The sequence below is a fragment of the Squalius cephalus genome (genome assembly GCF_949319135.1).
Source record: "Squalius cephalus genome assembly, chromosome: 16".
NCBI classification, from domain to species: domain Eukaryota; kingdom Metazoa; phylum Chordata; class Actinopteri; order Cypriniformes; family Leuciscidae; genus Squalius; species Squalius cephalus.
The window spans coordinates 10,793,131-10,816,469 of NC_137137.1; the positions used below are offsets into that span (position 1 = coordinate 10,793,131).

The 23,339-nt window shown below is 37.5% G+C and overlaps 1 protein-coding gene across 2 annotated transcripts in view; it reads left to right on the top strand.

Moving 5' to 3' along the window:
• The first annotated feature begins 10,517 nt into the window (after positions 1-10,517).
• notch2 (notch receptor 2) overlaps positions 10,518-23,339 on the top strand; it is a 53,891-nt gene continuing 41,069 nt past the window's right edge. For both annotated transcript variants that reach the window (XM_079897456.1, XM_079897457.1), the window contains exon 1: positions 10,518-10,843. In XM_079897456.1, the coding sequence (XP_079753582.1) occupies positions 10,771-10,843 (73 nt within the window). In that variant the 5' untranslated portion in view covers positions 10,518-10,770. The remainder of the gene's footprint in view (positions 10,844-23,339) is intronic.

A 23,339-nucleotide genomic window follows, 5' to 3' on the forward strand; every position in this document is an offset into this window, starting at 1 on the left:
TTATTTTCATGTTGTATATGTATATATGTGTGTGTGTGTGTATATATATATATATATATATACCTTTTATTAATTTCAGTGTTTACAGATTTAAACACCTTTTATTCTCAACCCTTTAAGGGTTTTACTCAAAACTTGCTATAAAACAAACATCTACCTACTGCTCATGTGTCCCTCATAACAATTTAATAACTATAAATGTAATATTTATGAATTGTTTCAAATTTTTTGAGACTGAAGTTAAAAATAGACAAATTGTGTTTCTGTGGTGTTTCTGTGACAAGGTTGAGAATAGTGTGACGGGGTTGAAGACTGTTACCGGTTTGAAGGGAGCATTGCCTTCAATTTTATCTTTTTTTTCTTTTTTTTCTTCTATTTCATGTTGTGCCCTTCTTTCTGGATCAACATATCTGCATGCATAACACCGTCTTTCTGCTGCTGATGTGGCTGCCATTTCTGAGATAAGATGCTTGTCAGTGTTTAAGTGGACACATTACATCAAATATTCTATTTATAACAAAATTATGAGTTGTCATGAATTTGGTAAATCTTTCTTTACTGAAACATGACTATTTAAAATATTTTTTATTAAAATGATCCATAAATTAAGTGAAAAACTCAACCCTGTCACAAGGTTGAGTGTGACGGGGTTGAGGTTTTCTGTACAAAATGGCCACTGCTCCTCTTGTAGTGTAGGAGAGTAGACCATATATGGCAGCAATGAAATAAGTACATTTTATTCATGGATTAAAATAAAACTTTGAAAAATAATTTTCCATCTTAATTTTTATGTGATAGGGTTGAGTTGTTAAGCTTGACAGTACCCTCCCTTGACTATAATATGCCTCAAAAATATTAATAAAAAGTATGGTACTACTTGATACTATGATATGATACTATCTTATGCAACACAACACTGTTAAAAAGGCCTGAATTATGTAATTTCTGGTAAATTATGTCACATATGGGTGGAGTCTAAATTATTATAGGTGGAGAATGGTTGACGTTGCGGGTTGAATTCTGACTGAGGGACATCGCTTTATAGTCTGTTTTTTATCAAATGTCTTGCAATTTTTTAGAACAATATTTTTCACAAGAAAATAACACAAATAAAACCTTACATTTCCAAAAAAGAATAATAAAAAAATTACACTGTGTACATTTTGATACATTTTCTCTCTTCTGACACACACACACACACACACACACACACACACATATTCGCTTCGTTTATATGCAAAACTTTTTTGATGAAGGAAAAAGAGCTTTTTTGTCAATGTCCGCTTCGTCTTTCCTTGCACAACCACCAGAGTGCGCCCAACTGTGAGCATACAAAACCTTCCTGTTCTCCGTTATTGTGATAAGTTTTCAGCAAAAAGGAAACCGAGAGAGTGAGTGAGAGAGATGATTTTAGACACTCGATGCAAGGTGCTAACCATTTTTGCAGAGACAACGAAACACTGATGTTCGTTCCCCGTTATGTCTCCGTGTGTACAGGAAGTGGGTATAGCCGAAAAGAGAAGCTGCCACGATAGCGTGCATCACCAACCACAATGCACAGGCTCAACTCTTCACCCCTTAGTTTCTCTTTGCAGAGGGGGAAGTGGGAGTTTGCGGAGGCTGACCTGCTGATTAACACTGCCAGGCCTTGAACTATTGCTGGATATTTCTTTGCAGAAATGAATGGGTATATAACTAACTTGTGCTGTGCATTTCACTTGTAGGTGCGTTTTTAGCAGAAGCTGTCCTTGAGGTTTGCAGAAAAGTTTTCTCAGTTAGCCTCTGCATCTTCAGCAGTGTTATTCACAAGAACTCTTTGTATCAGGCACATAGATGTATCTGATTTGTAGTTCACGACCCTGCTCACCATCAGTATCTATTTCCTCCTAGGCTACACACTTTTTTACACAGAAAATATCGTGTTATTAGGCTCATAACTGTCACTTACGTCTAGACAGACACACTTGATGAGCTCTAGAGTTGATTGACTGAAAAAGTTATAAACCTGGTAAAAACATTCTCCCTTTGAGATAAAATGCTCTGTGCCATTGTGACCTGAGAAAATGGTGTATCTGTTTTTTCTATCTCACCTTCGTAGAAGACCTTTATCTGACACTGTGGGAAGCTATGTGAGAAGGGAAGTGTTTGCTTACTGTTGATCATCAACACCGCTTGAAAAGTTGCTCTAGTGTGATACAGACTGGGCCGGACAACAGCCAAGCGCTCATTTACAAGATGGGGTTCAGATGAGGTCAGGTTCAGAACTAATAGTTGTAATAAGGCCAGAGGCGAAGAGGGAACATTTTCCACTCCTATCTCTTGCTCTCTTTTCTACTTTCTTCCCGTCTCTCTTTTCTGTTGCCATGGTGGCGGGGTGCGTGACAGTCATGTGAAAACGAAGCCGATTGGATTAAAATACTTGGTGTGATCAGGGGTCGTGTATGCTGCACATGTACTAAACGCACCATAAACTGATTATGCACACGCACACACTGTTTCTGAGAGGTTTACAGGGAAAGTTACTGAAATGTGTGAACAAGTGATTGGATGGTTTTGGTGAGGACTGGCAAACCATTCTAGTTAATAGTTATTTACTATTGTAGGCCTATTTGACTTCACACACACACACACACAAACACACACACGTATACGATTCAGAAGTTTGGGGTTGGGAGGATTTTTTGGTAACACTTTACAATAAGGTTTCATTTGTAAACATTACTTAACTACATACGTTTACATGGACTAACAATGAACAATACAGAATATTACTAATATATTTTACGCATACTTTAACATTAGTTGATCTAATTATGCACTGTGAACTTTCAGAATTTTTATTAACTAACATTAACATAGGCTAATAAATGCTGTAAATATATGTAGTTAATAGTTTGTTAGTTATTTGCATTAACTACTGTCATCAAATGAGACCTTATGGTGAAGTGTTACCATTTTTTTTGTTTTTTATGAAAGAAGTCTCTATACTCACCAACGCTGCATTTATTTGATCAAAAATACAGTACAAACAATAATATCGTCAAATATTACAATTTAAAATATTTTAATATTTAAAAAAAAAAAGTATTATTTAAAATTAACATTAATTTCTTACTAAACATGTAATGTGTCCTACATGGTTGCTATGCTATTACTTCATTGCCTGGCAGGTGATACAATTTACAAAAAATCAGTTTGACTTGCTTTGAAGGAGAGTTCAAGGCTCTTTTGATTTTTGGCCAGTGCGCAACACCTTCGAAAAATAAAACCCAGCATCATGGCGGTATAGGTTTTTTTTCTGAAAATGTTGTTTCGTTGGATATCTTTCTTTTTTTGTGATGACCGTGGCATGTAATACCAAGTTATGATATTTGGTGTGCAATATGGTGGAAAAGATTTGTAAGGGGTCCAATATATTTTATTGAATTGATAAAGGTTGATAAATTACATATAATATCTCATCCGCATGAGAATTGTTTGTCAAGCCATTCTCATTTGTTATAGTGACGCTTTAACCATCATAAATCACACATATTGTCGTTCTTACACACAGTGACGTTTTGTAACCATATTGTAGTTCTGGTTGCCATATTTCTCACAAAATGCCTTGAATCTTAAGGCTTCCTCTTTCTCCTGCTCGTTGTTCAAATTGACACTGTGATTTCACCTTTCTCCATCAGCTCTCCTGCTGTCTTGTCTCTCCTCCTGTTTCTTCTCTCTCACGCTCCCTCAATTCGCACCGCTGAGCAAGAGCAGCTGTACTCCAGTCTACGGGGTTGTAAAAACCAGGGACGAAAGAGGAAGTTCTGAGGGAGCTTGTGAGTTATTGCCCCCCAACGTACACATGGGGGCCTGGGAACTGCCCTCCACCCTCACCAAGCCTGAAACAAGACTGACGGCTGAAGCTTGATACCCCTTCACCCTGTGTACACAATCTCCATCACACACACTAAAGGGAGTGACCCTCGTACCGAGGTCGCACTAAACCTCGTATGTACAACTCATCAGTCATATGGGAACGTATAGTAATGTGTCACTGTAATTAGGTTAGATCTGTAGGGCTACTTCATATGTCCGATTAACAATGTGTGTGCATATAATGTTGATTACCACAGAAAAACATTTTATCCCTAATTTAAATAAAAAAAGCAAATTGTGCTGATATAGTAAGCCACTTACGTAAACTGGTTCTGCACTTTGAATGTTTAAAAGCTATGAAGCTTTTATTACATGAATTCTTTCTTTAAATTGTTTTCTTCGCGCTGTTAAATTAGTTGTTTAAATCATTTTTTGTGTTTTTTGGGACTACCGTTCTAGGCAGAGAATTGATCATCAATTTGTTAGTTTTTTTCTCATTTTGCACCTTGTCTATACCATTCAAGCATTACAGGAATTTGTGATATAGGATATTGCTAACACATATGAGCTAGATTTCACAGACAGGGCTTAGATCAAGCCAGGATTAGGCCTTAGTTCAATTAGAACATTTAAGTAGATTTTTGTGGGGGGTTTTCACACAAAAGTATTCTTGTCGCTTCAAAATTAAGGACGATTTTAACAATGTCTTTACTATCTTTCTGGGCCTTGAAAGTGGCGATTACTTTGCAGTCTGTTGGTGGGTCAGAAAGAGTTAAAAATATCTTCATTTGTGTTCCGAAGATGAACCAAGGTCTTACAGGGTTGAAACTACAGGGTGAGGATGAGTAAATAATGACAGAATTTTCATTTTTGGGTGAACAAACCCTTTAAGCTGTCTTCCAGTCTGTTCAAGCACATGTTTAGCTGGGGGCAGGCTAAAAAGTGCCCAAAACCCCTCTAAAACCAGCCAACAGACCAGCCTAACCAAACTAGGAGACCAACAAAGACCAGCAAACCAGCTTCAGTTGGTTTATTTCAACAGGGAAAAGCTGTCAGTTCATGAAACCAGTTATACAGTGAAGATACAGTGAAAACAGTTATTTTTGCAATTCTGTTTGAAACCGCAAGAGTCATTCTTTTAAAATTGTGTTTTATTTATTTATTAACTGCAATGTTCCATTAATGATAACATCTCCAATATGCCTGCAAATACAGTCTGTTCTGTAAAAAAAAAAGCTAGCTGGTTTACCTGCATGTTATTACTACACTTACTATGCAGATGGCAGTATTAATAGTGTCCTATCTAGATTAGGTACGCTGCTGTGGGAGACTGTTGAAGTCGGAGGTGTGAATGCCAGTCAAGTTGGATTTATGACACAATTAACCCATGGCAGGAAAAACACCAGGCTCACTCACTTTACACTTTCCCCAGTTGTCATTACATGCATATGTGTCTCTGTGTGTGCGTATGTATTTATACTGCCTGTAATACACAAATCTGTGTATATTTTGATATTTTCAGCACTTAACATCACTGATCTTTTATTTAATTTATCTCTCTGTCTCTCTCTCTCCCTTATTCCCTTCGGACTGTGTGAGAGGCTACCGAGCATAGAGAATTACTTTGACCTCAGTGCACTTTTAAACCAGTGGGACCAGCCTCAGAAAATCAAAGGGCGGCTTATCCAGCATGAGCTCTAAAACGATTTGCCATACCCTACAACTGTAACCCACATACACACACTCGTAATGGATCATCACAATGGTTCTTACATCATACCTTAATCAATTACAGTTGTGTTACAGTGCTATTTTTTCCTCATAGGTGCATCTAAGATGTATCTTTAAAAAAAAATAAAAAATAAAACAGATATATGCATATATTTCACAAAACAAAATATTAACTTTACACAAATCATCCTGTTCTTAAAATGGTGTGTTACCTCCTCAAACATCACACAATATGGTATTATTTCCATTATTGTTATTAATATTATTATTAATTAACATATGTATTATTATTATAGGCTATTTAATTTATTTTGTCTTGTGGACTATATGTCAAATTACTTAAAAACAATTAACTTAATATATATATATATTAATTTGCCTTTAATTGAGGCAAAAGTCGTAGTTAATAGTTAATAGTAAAAATTACTATTTTGATATAGATGAAAAATGATAAACATCTTACAGATTCTGCAAGGGTTATGTAAATATGAACTGTATGTGTCCGCATGCAGACTTTGACGTTGATGTCACTAATGGGTCTAAGGCTGAAATGGCATGGCCTTCGTTCTTCATGTCTGTAGGTCAATGCTCATAAACAAGTGCGCTCTCCTTTTCCCACAGTGCTGTATAAATAGCCCTCTCACCGTGTATGTGATGGCTGAGTAGACGTCACATTTGCAACAGCAAATTCCACGCACCTGCTCCGGCCAAGACCCAAGGTCCGCTTACAGGACACGGACAAAATTCTCCCCCTTAGGAACCTCACTGCTTTAACTGTCAGCTCTCTCCTTACGCCTTCTTCCAGTAACCTTTCTACTGTCTTTGCCCCTCTGAGGACAAATTTTCATGCCAGGCTGCGTCAGAAGGGGCCGCAAGCCGACCCAGAGTCCTGACCACTGTGAAACGGTTAGAAGTAGTGTGGTGCTGCAACACTTGCGCAAAGTGAACCAAAGTCTTGAGAACTTGAAGATGATGTGCAAATTCTCACAGCCTCTTTTGGGCCCTTAACCCATTTTTACTGTGAAACGCAATAAGTCTGTGTTTGCTGTTTCAGTGAATCAGGGTTTTGCACTATTCAGAGTTGAAATAAGAATGCATTTTTAAATTCAATTCTTAGGTGAGGTTTTTAATAGGAAAAGCTATGTTTATGAAGATAACATTTTTGAAGCCTTGAGGTTTAATGGTTTATGGGCCTAATATTCTTTGAATTGCCTATGTAGAATTTCTTTAAATTGCAATACAAGTGGTTATTTCTGTCATTCCTTTTAAAAATGCATTTCCTCTGGAGTGGCCAGTTCAATTTCCAGCTCATGTTAAAGGGAAGTAAATCTTTCAATTTTGATTTTGACATCTGTTGCATATTCGGTCCATATCCAGGTCATTTTCATGTTCTCCTTCTGATTTTGGGTCTTTTACCTGTTAGCATATTGTTGTCAAACGGTACAAACACTCCATTGTTTTCAGACACACCTTACATTCAAAAGAGCACAGTTTTCCAGCTTCATTTGTGTCATATTCATAATGCTGATGCAAATTACAGGCCCACTGCATGTCACATGGCTCATCACATCACAACAAACTCTTTCTATTTAATTCCCATTCTGGAGAAAAGGTTGGCCTATTTTATGAACAAAACTATGGCATCATTGCAATGCCGGCATTTATATTAGATTTTGATAAATTAAGTTTTTTGCGGATGACTTTTGTAGATATGTTTTGTGTGTAAAAAGTCATGTGATGACCTAATGTGATGATGCATGGGTATGGGTAATAACATATTGGAAACAATGAGCAGAAATTAGTTAACATGTTAAACTAATCCATGCATTGTCTTTTCCCATGCCTCACCTGCTGTCATCTAACTGCCTTTTTCCCAAAGGTTTGAAAAAGGTTTCTGAAGTAAACATATGTAGGGATGAGTTGCACAATCCCTTAATCATTTTTATGTTACACATTTGGATTTGAAGATCTTAAGCCTTTGTGATCATCTTACAGCAACTGCTACAGTTTTTGCTGGGCCATCCAGTTTATGTTGAAGTGTAAATGAAAGGTCACAGGAAGAGGGAGATAATCTACCACTAAATATACCCCTCACTTCCTATGCCCTCTCTCCCATTTCATTTTAACGGAGTGAGAGATAGATGATGCTTCCACTGGATTTCATCAGTATCTATGTATCTATGTATCTATGTACCTATCTATCTATCTATGTATCTATCTATGTATGTATGTATCTATCTATCTATCTATCTATCTATCTATCTATCTATCTATCTATCTATCTATCTATCTATCTATCTATCTATCTATCTATCTATCTATCTATCTATCTATCTATCTATCTATCTATCTATCTATCTATCTATCTATCTATCTATCCATCCATCTATCTAATTTTCTCAATCTGGTAACTTCCTCTTTAAATGTCAGGGCTGAGTTTTTGGTGTGTACTAAGTGTAGTTTCCCACACTGATGAAGAGTGGGCAGAAAAGGTGGGGGTGTAGGTAGCCAATCGAGAGGCAATCAGTCTTCTGATGCCACCTAGCCGCCATATATCAGTGTTTTATCCGGTCCACTTGTCGCATTACTACTGAGATAAATCACCCTTTGAATGGCAGGCCATTAAAAATTGTCCCAGCAGTTCCAGATGACCTTTGCCTTATCATGGGTACATTCATTCATTTTGATATTTACATTTGCAGCCCTGGCATCAAGTGTCCATCAATCTGGGATGAAGTTTGTTCCAACTTTGAGAAGTTGTATAAATTGGAGGCCAGTCTGGTGTTTTTACTTACCCTGCCATTGATGTAACACCAAATATGTTGCTTGTTGAGGTGCTCATCAATTGCTAAATTTACAACAAAATCTTTTTTTTTGTTCTACTTGAGATGACGTGCAAGAAGTAGCTTTACTCTCTTCCCTTTACTATGGAAAATATGCTTAGATCCTGCTCAGACATTTTCATTTTCTAGACATTTAAAATAACAATAAATGAAACTAAGTTTTACAGATGGCTTCAGCTGACGCATTGCACAGATGTTTTTTTTTTTTTTTTTTTGTGCTAAATGAGCATAATCTGAGCTCAACGGCACAGATGGCACACCCAAAGATTGAAGCCGTTGTTTTTAGGGACTTTAGGGGAGATTCCAATAGAAACTCCTAGTAAAAATGGATAATAGGTTAGAATTGTTCAGTGTGAAGCCATGAAATTAATGTGACGTTGATAAAACAAACAATGTTGAAATTATGCAATATTTTCAGTAAAAATTACATTTATGGAAAAAATATTTTTTATGATGTCAGCCAAGGCCAAAAAACAAAACAAAAAACAGATTGTAATAATCACATACCTCTATATTTGTAATAACTAGAGTAGTAATTGAAAATCACATGATGTGCATCTGAAAAGGTCATCCTTGAGAAATGAGCTGAGACCTGCAAGCTGTCTGGGTCTGGAAAAATAGGGAAAGAACAGAAAGTCTATGGCACCCTGGAGGAAGGCATTATGGCACAGCAATCCCTTTATTGCAGTCATAGAGAAACCAAAGCTGGACCCCCTACAGGGAAACTGGAAGGGTTAATTTGCTCTATTCAATGCAAAGTCTTTCATCAGAAAGCAACGGAGGACATGAACAAAAAAAGGGATTGATTTGTTTATTTTGCCTTTACAACAGGATCCCATTTAACTTAACATCTCAAACAATGGTGTCCACAGCACATCTTTGATGATCTCAGGGTAGATGGTGCTTGATTCATGACATTTGTGTTGTATGTTTTGATGTGATGTTGGTTGAAAGAACTGGGGCAGGACTTGTTTCACTGACTGATATCAATTTCCCATGTCAGCAGATGACTGGTCATTTTTGTTAGGACTCTCAAAAGCTTTGAATGACACATTTTTGAGGATGTTGTGTTTGCTGTTATGATGCTAAGATTGAAACTCAGAAAGCTGGACACGTATTCACCAAAATTTGACTTGACCTGGACTTCAAAGTCACCATGAAATCAAAATGGACAATTCTTTATTTTTATGGAATATTGCAGGATTTATTATAAATAAATTCATGCACATCATCTATATATAAGCAATACATATTTCATTGTATTAATATTTAATGTGTCCATGAAATCCTAACTTCCTTTTTCTCCTATGAGAATGTGTAGTCATTCGCTCCTTTATTTCTCATAGCAGTGCTTCAAAATGACAAAAGCTAGTTTAATACAGCACACATAAAGCCTTTTAATTACTCATAATCTGTGGAAAGTGAAACATAACGTGAGACATTAACACGTAATATATATTCATATTCCTTTCAATTTGAAATTGTGAAGAAATTTGCTGTTAATTTATGATAATATTTCATCTAATTTTGGATAAAAATCCAAGTCATCCAAATGTATTGGGACAAATACTAAACACACAAATTACAAATATTAACATGTCGAAAGCAGATTAGCCTAATACCAAATGGGGTTGTTGGGTAATAATAAATTTGACCAAAACAACACCATTTTGTAATTAATCTGTTTTCTATTCCTACACATACGTCTGGTAAATGTGAAAGACGATGAATTAACGGATAAAACTCCCTAAATCAAACCCCCCAGAGAAAGGGGTGGGTAATTTATGAAATAACGTCAACGGGTGGAGAGGAAAAAGTATGAACGGGTTAATTTTGAGTCATACTCGTCTTTGCCGAATGAGTGAAAATTCCTCCGCCACTGAAAAAAAATATATATATATTTGTAACAAAATTGAGTCTTCTTCCAAAACCCACTCAAGGCTAAATAAATTCATAATTTAACTCTGTAAATATTTTAACGACTTCTAGGAAGTAAACTATTGAGAAGCTCGTTATTTCTGGACGCATCACAGACAATAGATCCACCCGTAGGTTTGGCGGAAGAACATCTCCGTTTGCGACTTCAGTGGCTGGGACGAAAAGAAGAGAGAAGTTCAGAAAGTTAGATCAACAGCTCAACTACGTGAAGAAAACTTTCAAATGAAGGCACTATACGGATTTATGTGGGCAAACGAGACATTCTGACGGTCAAAAGACATCTTCTCTTTCGAGTATAATTCGTTTTCCAACATTTGAAGATCATTTTAAGATTCGTTACGCTTTAACCTGACGGAGCACAGCCTCGCGCTGGCGACTATATGTGGATTTTACTCAAAATATGGGCCAATTACCCGGTGTCTCTTCGGGCAGAGTCATCCTTCTTGTTATCTGCTCCCTTAAAATAACATATGGTAAGTACTTTAACAGCTTTTATTTCAGAACACGTTTTTAAAAAAAATAGTCATACGCATCTGTAACGTATCGGCGGTGTGAAGCATCAGCGCTCACGTTTCAGTTCTGCACGGCCTCGAATGGCGTGTCATCCTCACGTTATTTAAAGCGCATTAATAAAGAAAAGTGTAAGACATCTATATACGAATTGCATAAAAATGTACAAAGCCCTCAGGATTTTTTTTTTCTTGCTGAGGGTAACTCGTGTTTCACACCTCTGCCCAGATGTGAGAGTCTGAGCGGAGAAAATCTGCAGCGGCTCTTAGTATGTGAGAGAAGAATTCAAAATGGACACGTATGAGGGGAAAATATGGACTTTTTTCGAAATATAAAGGAATTAACTAGTTTTGTTTGTATTTGAGAGGAAGGAGAGGAGCAAATCTTTTTACTGTTTTTATTGTGGGGTAGGTGTGTGTGGACTGTGTGCTTTCGATGTTTCCAGAAAGCTGAAGTTGAAGGATGAGTTGCATATAGTTGTATTTCTCAAGATGAGTTTTCCATCTGACGGCTGTTTATTTATGCTTAGCAGCTCATCTCAGCAGGTTTCAGACACAAAGAGTTGTCATGTAATGCAGTTGGTGCATTAGAGGCTCTTGTTTGGAGGAAATGGAATAATGTAAAATATGACTAAAAGTCCACATGCAAGTCAGACCCAATCCCAATCCCTCCAGAATAGAGCCTAAAAAAACAAGACAATATAATGACTGCAGGCTCGGCAAGAAGAGGGAGGAATGCTGCTGTTGGTGTTTCACATTCCTCTCTCTCTCTCTCTCTCTCTCTCTCTCTCTCTCTCTCTCTCTCTCTCTCTCTCTCTCTCTCTCTCTCGACACTCACACACACACACACACACACACACACACACATTTCCCTCTGGATGCACTCATTTTCACAATGCTGCAGCTCGCCCATTGTGTCCCACAGATGATGTTTCTCCTTGTTCATCTGTATTGGGTATCATTCCTTGGGGTGGGATTGATTTCGCTTTTCTTTCTTTTCTCGCCTGGCATGTCGCCCCAGTTGTGTAGGATGTTTCAAGTCGCATGTATTTGCTCACATCAGCCGTTGCAGCGTGTGCAATAAGAATTTTGCCCATTGTTCCCGCCTGCTAGCGGCATGCATGGTGCCCGGCCACGGTTCTGACCCGCTGCTCCTCTCTGGTGTGAAATGTGATTTATCTCTGGCAAACTCCCACTTATCAGAACACAACGGACCAGTTATGAAATGGCCCACTGTCGTGCATATATCAGGGATGCCCACATCCTACCAGCTGGTGCGGTGGAGGTCTTGCCCGGGTCGCTGGAAGAAGCTTTGCTGTGTTATGATGACATTTTGAAGTAATTCTCCAGTTTAGGATATAGTGAGTGAATTTTCTTTGTACCCAGTGAACTGCCAAGCACACACTACAAGCCTGAAGAACGTCACTCATTCTCTTGCAATTTCATTGGCTGCTGAGCACTTAAAAACCTCAAAGGTGATGATTTTGAGTCTTGTAGCATGCTTTTTGCTCCAGGTTCCAGAGAATGATGGGAGATGCCTTTTACTTCCCATCTGTGTTGTACGTGAATGCCTGGACTTGAACTTTTTTTGTAAGATTGTTGGAGAATCCTGCGGGAGGCCAGAATGGAGTGAGAGGCTCAAGCTTGTTAAATCCATGGATTAAAACCCCAGAGCAGGTTAACAAATGAAGTGGGAATTAAGACGTTCTGCATTCCTGCCACATGGCAATGTGCTTAGCCTGGCACCAGACACACACATACACAGTGCCTGTGTGTGTGTGTGTGTGTGTATATGCAAGCTTTTTAGGCTTGACCTGAGAACCATGCCATGTCATGCAGGCTCATTTCCTCCTTATTGCTGATTGTGTGTGCATCAGAAAGTATTGATGTTAATGATGTGAAATCATTCCCATCTGTAATGGGCTTGTGATTAGGGATATACCAATTTTAATATGGTTGATATTGATAAGCTATAATGAAATTGTAAACTATTTTGTCTGAATTAAAAATAAAACACAAAACCAGAATTAGTCATTGTAAATGCTATAAGTAAATTAGGCATCACAACATTATAATGTACAATATGAAAAATGGATTTATTTAGAGATCTTAAGATTATAGTGTTAAGATTAATTAAAAGAGTGTTGGCGAAGGTAATCTAATTGAGTGTATACAATTAAGTGAACTTTTTGACCAATATCAACATTACTGTTTGGGGTTGGTAAGAATTTTAAATGTTTTTGAAAGAAAGCCTCTTAGGCTGTGTTTATTTGATGAAAAATACAGTAAAATTTGTAATATTGTGAAAAATTATTTGTATTTAAAATAACTTTTCTTTTTGAATATATTTTAAAATGTAATTTATTCCATTTTAAAATATGGAAAAGCAAAATTTTTGGCATCATACTCCAGTCTTCAGTATCACAAGGTCCTCAGAAATCTTTTTAATATGCTGATTTGGTGCTTAAGAAAAATTTCTTCTTATTATCAATGTTGAAAACAGTTGTGCTGCTTAATATTTTTGTGGGATAATATTTTCAGGATTCTTTGATGAATACTCACTTTTAACAAATTGAATGCATCCATTCTGAATAAAAGTATTAATTTCTTTTACAAAAATCTTACTGACCCCAAACTTTTGAAAAGTAGTGTATCTAATATCAACCAATACAGTAAATAAAACAAAATCTCTAATATCAGACAATAACCAATATGGTGCATTGATTCCTACTTAGGTTGTGGTGAAAGTGTTCATTCTGATTGTTAGCATATAGCCAGTTCTCAGGACACTTTCATTGGAATGTTGTTGCTTTGAGAATTGTAAGGTTTCCTCCCAAACTAGACACAGCCTATCATTAAACAATCAGGGTGCTTTTTAGCCACATGTGACGTACAGACTTAATGAACGCCACTGAAAACCTCCCTTTGTCTTTATGTCATCAAATCTGTACGCAATTACGCCCCCTGCCTCATTACATATGGCTTTGGGAAGGGTTTATTGTTTGTTGCCATGTTAACGTTTAACAGAATAGAGAGCACTTGCTGTATAAGAAAAGCCAGGAAATGGGGTTACTTCCTCACTCAGCGTGAACAACTTCCTTCTGCTGTCCAGCATGGATGTGGGCCAATGCCGACAAATCTCTTCTCTTCTCTCTCTCTTTCTCTCTCTCGCTCACTCACTCACTGAGTACTTTCCTCTCAACCCAGCCCTATCAGACTCATAATTACTTCCCCATCTCTCTCAGCAGCTATTAGCACTAACAAAGAGCGAGAGAGTCACACACACGAGCGGAGATGTCCCTTGGGTTCTGGGTTTGGTCGCGGGGATGAGGCAGTGCTTTCAAACAAGCAAGGCTTACAGCTGTGAACCAGCTGCTCTGTGCAAGAGCTCCGACACACTCATGCTGCCTGATCCACATCAGGAAGGAGGAGAAACAGACTATGTTTGAAACACTTCTTGACCTTATTAGGACTGTTTGCATGACTATTTCTATTGCTTATTGTCAGGATTAGAGTTGAATTGATGAATATCTAAAAGTAAATACTACATTTTGACACATAACTTGTGGAGTTGTGCTATTACTCCTTTGAGTGTACAATTTTTCACCTAAACTGAGCTGAAAAACCTCCTTGAAATGTCCCACAAAAAAATGTAGTTCTGTTGTTGCTGTTGTAATTTCTGATAGTCAAAGGCAGATCAAATGTTACCAACACTTATGTCTGACTGATACGGCATTGTATAAACCATGGCCTATTTCATGTATTTTTGTGGTCGTAGGGGTGGGCAGCTCTCTATATCACAGCTGTTTTATGTATTCAAGACTAATTTCCCTCAGCTCTGCAAAGCCTAAGATTTAATAGAAGACAGATTTTGTGTTGAAAACAGTTTTTATAAGTCACTGAATGTAGTTTAGAGCGTCCCTGATCACAATCTTGCATTTAGTGGGGTTAAAAAGACATGGGACTGCTTTTTATTAAAGGCAGGCTTGAGTTGGCTTCAGATCGTACACCCAAGTGTTCAGTGCCAGTAAACACACACACACACACACACACACACACACACACACACACACACACACACACACACTCACATTCACACACACTCTGAATACTGGTGTTCAGTTCCCATACACTTTGGGTTATGAATCTGCTGTGTAGATGTTTCCAACTGATTTATAACCAGCTCTGAGAGAGTCACTCTGTTACATCTGGTCACGTTACTGTTGGAGCCCTATCTGAAAAAGAGACAGAGAATGAGAAACACAGACTACAGATAGGAAAGAGTTTGTGAGTTCAAGATGTAGAAGACTAAGAAAAAGAGGGAGTCAAAGAATTGTGCGGTGAGAATCCTGGCAGCACTGAGTGTGGATTGTGCTACGGTTCCCTGGAGTCTCTCGTCTGTCTGTCTGTCTGTCTGTCCGATTATAGATAGATAGCTGGATGGATCTAACTCCATCCATCCATCCATGTGTACATGAATTTATTTTATATTAAATTATGTAAAACATACAACAATAAATGTATATGTTGTATTTTTTTGTAACTCAAGTTTTAAGTGATATTTTTAGATGTGAAGCTTCAAATTCATCCCCTTTGAAGCAATCACTACTGCTATACACATTTCAACAGATGTCTTTGTCTTTGAAACATTGCATCTTGTCTTACACACACACACACACACACACACACACACACATATATATATATATATATATATATATATATATATATATATGTATTTTATTAAATGCATTTTGATATTTTTGCAATGCTGCGTTAAACAGCAGGTTGTGTTTTAGTTGTTTGACAGTTTGCATGGTAAAACCCTCTTTGGTAAGTTGCATCTTTAAATTCAACCTTTTCAATGCACCTCTGATATACTAGCCATAACAAACAGACATCTTTGACCATTGCATTGCATCATGCACTGTTTTTTTTTTTTTTTTACCACCCATCTTCGATCAATGCGTTTTTTATATCGTGTCATGTTAAAAATAGTCGTTTACTTTTTAAATAGGACTTTTAAAATACGTCTCAAGACCCGTGCATTCTGTTCCATTTCGTTGCGCTCCGTTTAGCTGTTTTTGAATGCAAGAATGCATGTTATGCAAACACTGCCTGAGAAACGCGTCCGATCGGGATCAGGTGCACCTGAAACCAGTGGTTCAGGGCAGGCAACACAAAACTACATACTTATTTGAAAATATATAGTTTTGAACATTGTTACTGTCTATCTGATATCTGTCGTGGAACATGCAATCCAGTCATTCATTTCTGAAAGAATTGGATTGTTAGTGATTAGTTTGAATTTAACAAAAGGGGAGATGAGGAACAAATTAACAAATGAGTGTGAATTGCTTCTTTTAATTATTCCACTTATCACCTCCCACTTCTCTTCATTGGGTTCTTCTCCTCTTTTTCTCATGTTGTCCTCACATTTGCCCCTCGCTCCATTCCTTCACACCTCAGGGACAGAGCTCTGGCCTCATGAATGTGGAAAAATGAAGACAAAATGTTTAGCAGTTGGTTAATCACAGCCTGGTTACTCTAAACAGAGTTCGTGTGAAAGTTTTGGCTGTTGTTTGCTTGTGAGGAAACTCACAATAAACAGAGTGAATTTGTCTTTTAAAAAGCAGATGCCCATACAGAGACTTTTAAACCCATGCAGCGTCCTGACCTAGGAACGATTCCCTCCTGCCTGTCTGATTATTTATTAGACATTCAGAGTAGAGTCTGATCTCAGATCAGGGATGCAATGAATCATGTTGACTCCATGCCAGAATGTTGATCGCAGCAGGTGTGCAGGCTTTCAGTGCAAGTGCCTGGTTTACGGTTGGAACTTGGCAGATCCCGGATTTAGATGTGCATGAGGTTTAGAAGATTGTACAGGATTTAAAAACGCCTCTTCAGTAGGACTTAAAGTAAAGAGGAGTTATAAAGTGTTCATTCCTGAAAGCCTGTCTCAAAATCCTTTGAGAACTTCCTCTCCGGCAGTTTGATGAAGCATATGGGGAGCTTGTCAGACCAGTCAGGGCCGAGCCTCTCTCTGTGCAAGCCTCACCCTTAACTTGTTTCTCACACTCTCATACTTGTTTTGTCTTCATCATGTTTGCCCATGAGACTTTGTGACCACACTCTTAGAAAATAAATGTTGTCACAATACCATAATTTCAGTAGGCAGTAGCCTTACCAGTTCAATTCCACAACTCTTGATACTAATTTCAATACCACAGCAAAAACCTGTTTGCTATCGAACACACTAATTGATGTAAAAAGTTAAATATTAGTATAAGAAACAAATTAAATTAAAAAACCCTCTCTATGTTTTACAGAAAGAAGTAGGCTATGCCACATGGATTTGAAATGACATGAGGTTAAGAAAATTATGTCAGTATTTTCATATTTTGAAAATGTACAAAACTATAAATGGGATATTCACACATGTATTTATTATTAATATAGCCTATAGAAAAGCCTAACAGTGTAATTCCTTTCTAACTCTCTATTCCTTTCTATTCAAAATATAGCAATTAGGGATGTGCACGAGTACTCGGGTACTCTCTGACGTAACAGCGACGGTCAATCATGAAAACGATAATCACCGTGATTTAAAAAAATATATATATTTTTTTTTTTCTGATTGGCTATTGCGGCATTTTGGGCGGTACCTAAGGTCTGATTGGTTAGCGTTAGACAGCATGCTGTATTTGAAAGCGTGCAGTGATGCCTGGAATCACTTTAATCAATATGATCAAATACTAGTTAAGCGCAAGATGTACAGTGCCAATCTGCCATAAACATAACATTATAATGAGAACACTATTATAATAGAATGCTATAAAAAATTCTTTGTGCTTTAGTTGCCCGTGTTTCAGAACTGATAGAAAGAGCGCATCCACAACAGAAGTTACACATTCAGACAAGCACGGTCATTTTCACGTGCCCATTCTCGTCCTTTTGTGCAAATGTTAGTTGTAATAGTACTTTTATGTTGTACATATCTGATTAATCTAATACAGGATGTATTTGGTTGAGTTTATTAACCTGCTAGCACAGCTCTTCAGTTTACCAGTGTTCATACACTCTTCAGCGTCAGCTCAAATAGCAATGCTCCACCTTGACTGTGATGGGTTATTGGAGACTGTAATATTCCTTTTAGATGTTTTTGTTTTCAAAAGCATTGGTATTATTAATAATCCAGCAGTTATTTTTTCTTGTAATTTTTTCAGCAGTAGGAATAAAATCGCTTCTTGTCATGGCTTTGAAAACCTTCGAAGGTCGTCTGGAATCACTTGATAAAGTGGATAAAAATACAGTTAAGTGCGAGATGCCATACATAACATTATAATGAGAACAGTATAGAATGTAGTGAATTCTTTATGCGTTAGATACCCGTGTTTCAGCACGAGAAGAGCTCATCAACAGCGGGAGCAACACTTTCTGGCTATGCTTATGCAATCCATTTTCCTTCAGCTTCATATGCAATTATACGGGCGGTGTTGAATTTCATTTTTAGCTCCTTTCATTCTTTCACAGGATAAGTAAAAACATAAGTATCATTTATGCGATATAGTGCATATATTTAGCCAAATTCCTCTTTCTACAGTTATTTTTCTTGCTGACTAATGAGTTTATGAGGTAAATTTGACGTTACGTGACATGATTGTTCTTAAGCTGTTTTATACAAGCTCTTTCCACATTAAAGAGTGCCAAAATGATATTTATTGCTTGTATTTCATGATAAAATGTACAGAATTTGAAAGCTGAAAGTTTGTTAATGGTTTACTAAAATGTACAAATCTTACTGCAACAATGTAGTGTTAATTTCGTTAATGAAATCTATGACGAAATATATTTGTTGACGACCTTTTCTTCCATGACTAAGACGAGATGATAACGAGATGACACCAACGTCATTAATGTAGTTAACAAATAAAAGCATTACTAAAACCTTTCTTTGTTTTTGTATTACAGACTGTTTTTAACAAGCCGCTACAAGCTTTCATGTTTGCGGTTGCCAGGTTTCAAGAATTGAAATCCCCCAATCAGTGCTTTTCTGTTAAAAAACACATTTTCTACAAGATGTTTTACTAAATATTTGCAATATGGCAACCATGCGTCGCGCTCTCTCAACACTGCTGAAGAAGCGCGGATGATCTGAAACGCTGGAGTTCAGCGATCTCCATTTGAGATATTCTGCTTAAATGAAATTGTCATTCATCCAGCCAGTGAAGTTCCTTCACGAGCCACTTACGCTGGTTTCTGTGACTAAAACTGCAATCAAACCCTCTGTAATAATTCCAAACATGAATCTTGACTATGAATAAATGCACATACGCAGCTTTGTGTGGCAATAGATAGTCTTTTTTTTTTTGCTGTTGTTTTAATAAAAAAAACATGAATGTAATTTGTAATTACTACTGTATGAGAAAGTTCACCATTTAAATTTTTGAGAGAATGCTAGGCTAATTTATGACAAATAGCCTATGAACAAAATCAGGAAACTAGATTAGGTAAAATAAACCATGCATATGAGTTCTATGAGACTATATGAGACATTCTCTAGATTTGTACTTATAGCCTATGAAAGTGCAATAATTCTGAAGAAATGCAAATAAAATTTCTCAAAGGACAACAATTGTTGTGATTATAATTATAAGCAAAATAATTATTAGCCTAATATCAATTTAACCATTATGCAGCATGACGAAAATATGACTACATTTTCATTGACTAAAACTAGACTAAAATGCCAGGCTTTTAGTCGACTAAAACTTGACCGAATAAAAACAGGGCAAGGTTGACTAAATATGATAAAAATTAAAAAGTACATTTTACACAGCACTAAGACTAAATGTAAAAATAGTTGGCAAAATTAACACTAAGACTATGGATGACTGCTCTACAAATAATGTGAATTTCAGGCAGTAACAGAAAACAGCAAAGATTAAAAGATATTTTTGTTTGACATGCGTTTCTGACGCCGAAAGCTGGATCCTGGCTGTCCTTGTGTGTATTTTGGCGCTTGCTCGAACTCAGTGAGGTTTTTTTCCACTTCAACTTTTACTGTGCGTCGTCTCATTTTATTACGTCAACACAATAAAATATGTGAAGGGCTACTCATCACAGAACATGCAGGTAATTTATCACTCGCACGTTAATATTTTTGGTTCCAAATGCGAAATGCGACCATTTTAGTTGCAGTCCAGAGCCCTGACTTACTTATGTCAGAAAGAATCGTTACGCTCTTTCTGGCGCTTACTGTAATTTCTGTTTTAGTACTTTTGTTGTTTTGACCTAACTGTACATATTCACTCCATATGATTTGATAGCTGCAGCGGAGTGGCTTTTTAGTTTTTTTTTGTAATCTTCAAAGAAACATATAGGAAACTCAAGAACCCTATAGACAAAAAGAGGATTTTTTGACTGAACTTAAGGTGCTGCAGTGAACATTTATTTTTAAAAAAGAAGAAGTGTTTTTCACAATCTAGTGTCTTTTGGTTCCCCAGCCTCCTTCGCTCTCGTTCTGTTCTCCATTATTGCCTCTTGCCATCTTGAGCACACTTGACTCCTGCTCTTGCCTTCTATTCTTCCTTCTCATATCTCCAGCACTCCAGTTCCCCTCCCCTTGGCTCTTAAATCTCTGTGAAAGCACAATTTCACACTCAGCTTAGCCACTTCTCCCAAATATTTCCCACCACAGTTGCTGCCAAAAGGGGGTGCAACCAAACGCCTTCTCCAGTTGCAGGCTTTGACCTCACAGGACATTAAATGCCTGGCACGACACTGCCTCTGAACACAGTGCCTATAGAAAGTATTCATCTTGCTTGGACTTTTCCATGTTTTCTTGTTATACAGCATTGAATCACAGTGGAGTTAATTTGGCACAGTGACCTCTCTGATGAAACAGTCACAGTACTTCAAAATAAGAATTCACCATCTTTAATATTACATTAAATCATCACAGGTGCAGTCAATTGGTTCTGGTTTTGACATCTGTGTGTAGTCACAGAGGTGGTACATATACATCTTTATGTGGATGGTTCAGCTTCTGATAAGTCAGTATTAAGGCAGAACACATTCAAGATAAAAGTGCACTTAAAGCAACTCTCTTTTCAAGTAATAAAAAAAAAAAAAAAAAAAAGGCAGGGGATGGATACAGGAGAATCAGCAGTCACAGCTTTATTGGAGAGTAGCATAGAGAAAGCCGCTGTTCACATGTCATATGACATCTCAGCTGCAGTTCGCCAGAAGTCATGTGGGAGACTTTAAAGTTGACTTGGATAAAGGTTCTGGGTTCTGATGGGACCAAAATTGAGCCAAACAGTGTGCGTGAACAGAAACATGCCTTTGAAGTGCAGCGGTGGCAGCATTGTGCCGTGGAGATGCTTTTCCACAGAAGGTCCTGAACACAGTAAGAAACCTAGAGGGAAACCTGGTGAAGGTGGTAAGACACTTTTGTCTTGGGAGAAGTTTATTTTATGAGATTGAGTCCAAATAGAATCTAAGGGTCCTTTCACACTAGCACAATTTTGGTGCGCACCCGTGTTTGATTGACGTTTGATTGGTTCATTTGGATGATGTGAACACAGTTTTACGAACTCGGATGCACACCCATGAACCATGCCCTAGTCTGCCTAAAAAGGGTGTTCTGGGGTATGGTTCATGTAAACTCTGGTATGGTTCATTGCTGATATGATCACAATCGTACTAAATCGTGGAAGTGAAAAGCTATTGGTGACATATGATTCGATAAAACTGTTTGTGTGTGTTCTCTTTCACTTTCCTGATAATACAGTGTCTACACTGGACGCTAGCTGCGTGACGTGATGCGACAAAAGAGAATAGAACCCATTATAATGAGTGATGTTGTCAACACTAAATGCGGCGTGACATGACAAATCTCAGACAGTAAACTGCTGCCTCGTTCTATTTCTGACATACTTCAAGCACTTGCACTACTTTTACTTCTGACGCAAAGAACAAATGGATTTGCAGTGGTCGCAGTGTAGACAGCATCAAGCTGTTGCGGTGCAGTGCGACGCGACATGACAACTGTCTCGACTGGTGTAGACATGGTGTATGCATGACTGACGCACTGAAAGCAAAGAGAATGTATGTCATTTCAGCTTAACTTCAGCACAAATGGACTCCCGCGTTCTTTAGAACATTTACAGTACAATCGCGGCAGATAGATGCAAGTGCCGTTATGTGCTGACGCTTTGGAAACAAAACCAAAGGTTATAAAAAGGTGACGCAAAAGTGTCTAAAGTGATGCAAGCAGCTGTATCCATTTTGGTGCTTTCTTCTTCACAGCTGTTAACAACATGGATAATTGGTAGTAGCTTGATGACGCAACTGTACCTCGGTTCGGGACAAAATGTGAACAGAGACCAGCAGGGGGAGGGGGAGCAATCAAACGCTGGTTCGGACCACGCAATCAAACCAATAGTGAAAGCACTATTTGGACCCCGCTGACTTTCATTGTATGAACGAAAACAATTACATTCTTCAAAATATCTTTTATTTTTTGCAAAAGAATGAATAAGGGGGAAATTGCAGTGGCCAGATATTAATTACCAATAATACCAGGTCAATACCAGAATACTTATGCAAATTATTATTTTGTGTTTAACAACTTCACTTTGACAAGCATATTTTTGTATGAAGTGACAAAAGCCAAATTAAATCCTTTGCGGTTCACTGCAGCATGAAAACTTTCAAGGGGGTGAATGCTTTTTATAGGCACTATGTGTAGCCTATATGCTATTGAATGTTTGCAGAGTGAATAACATCATGACTTTGAGGATGTGTTTGATGTGCATGTGAAAACTGATTATATGGCCAAATAATATGCTTAATTAGTATATCAGTTAACACTAGTAGATCTCAACATTGACTTATTTGGTGGTTTAGGTGTTGTTTTTATCTGCACCATGTAAGTTGTTTGGCTAAATAAAGATGTGAGATGATGAGAAGACCACATCCACCACTTTTTCAACCTCCTTTTGTTGACTTTAAAATGTTTCATTTCATTATGTAATGTTGTTTGTTTTTGTCAGCTGGTCTGTTGTATATGGTATGACATCTGTGATACCTCTATGAAGGTAAAAGAGTAGCAAGAGTAGAAAAACCAATAAAAGGGCTCCTTTGAACACCCCCACTCCCGCCCCCCTTTCTCTCTCGCCGCCTCTGAGTTTCAAGTGCACAAGTTAGTTTTGCACCTAATATATTGTGAAAAGAGTAGCAAAAGTCAAGGCGCGAAATTTGAAATTGCAGTGACAGATTTGAGAAGTTGCAAGTGCCTAATTTAGGTTGTACTGCGAATGTGAATGTAAGAATAAATGCAAATATAATACATGTTTGTGTCTGTCATTGTATTTCTGTGAATGGCATTTTACACATTTGTGACTACTTGTCTGCAGCTTCAAATTCAGAATACAGGTTTGTGACTATTGTC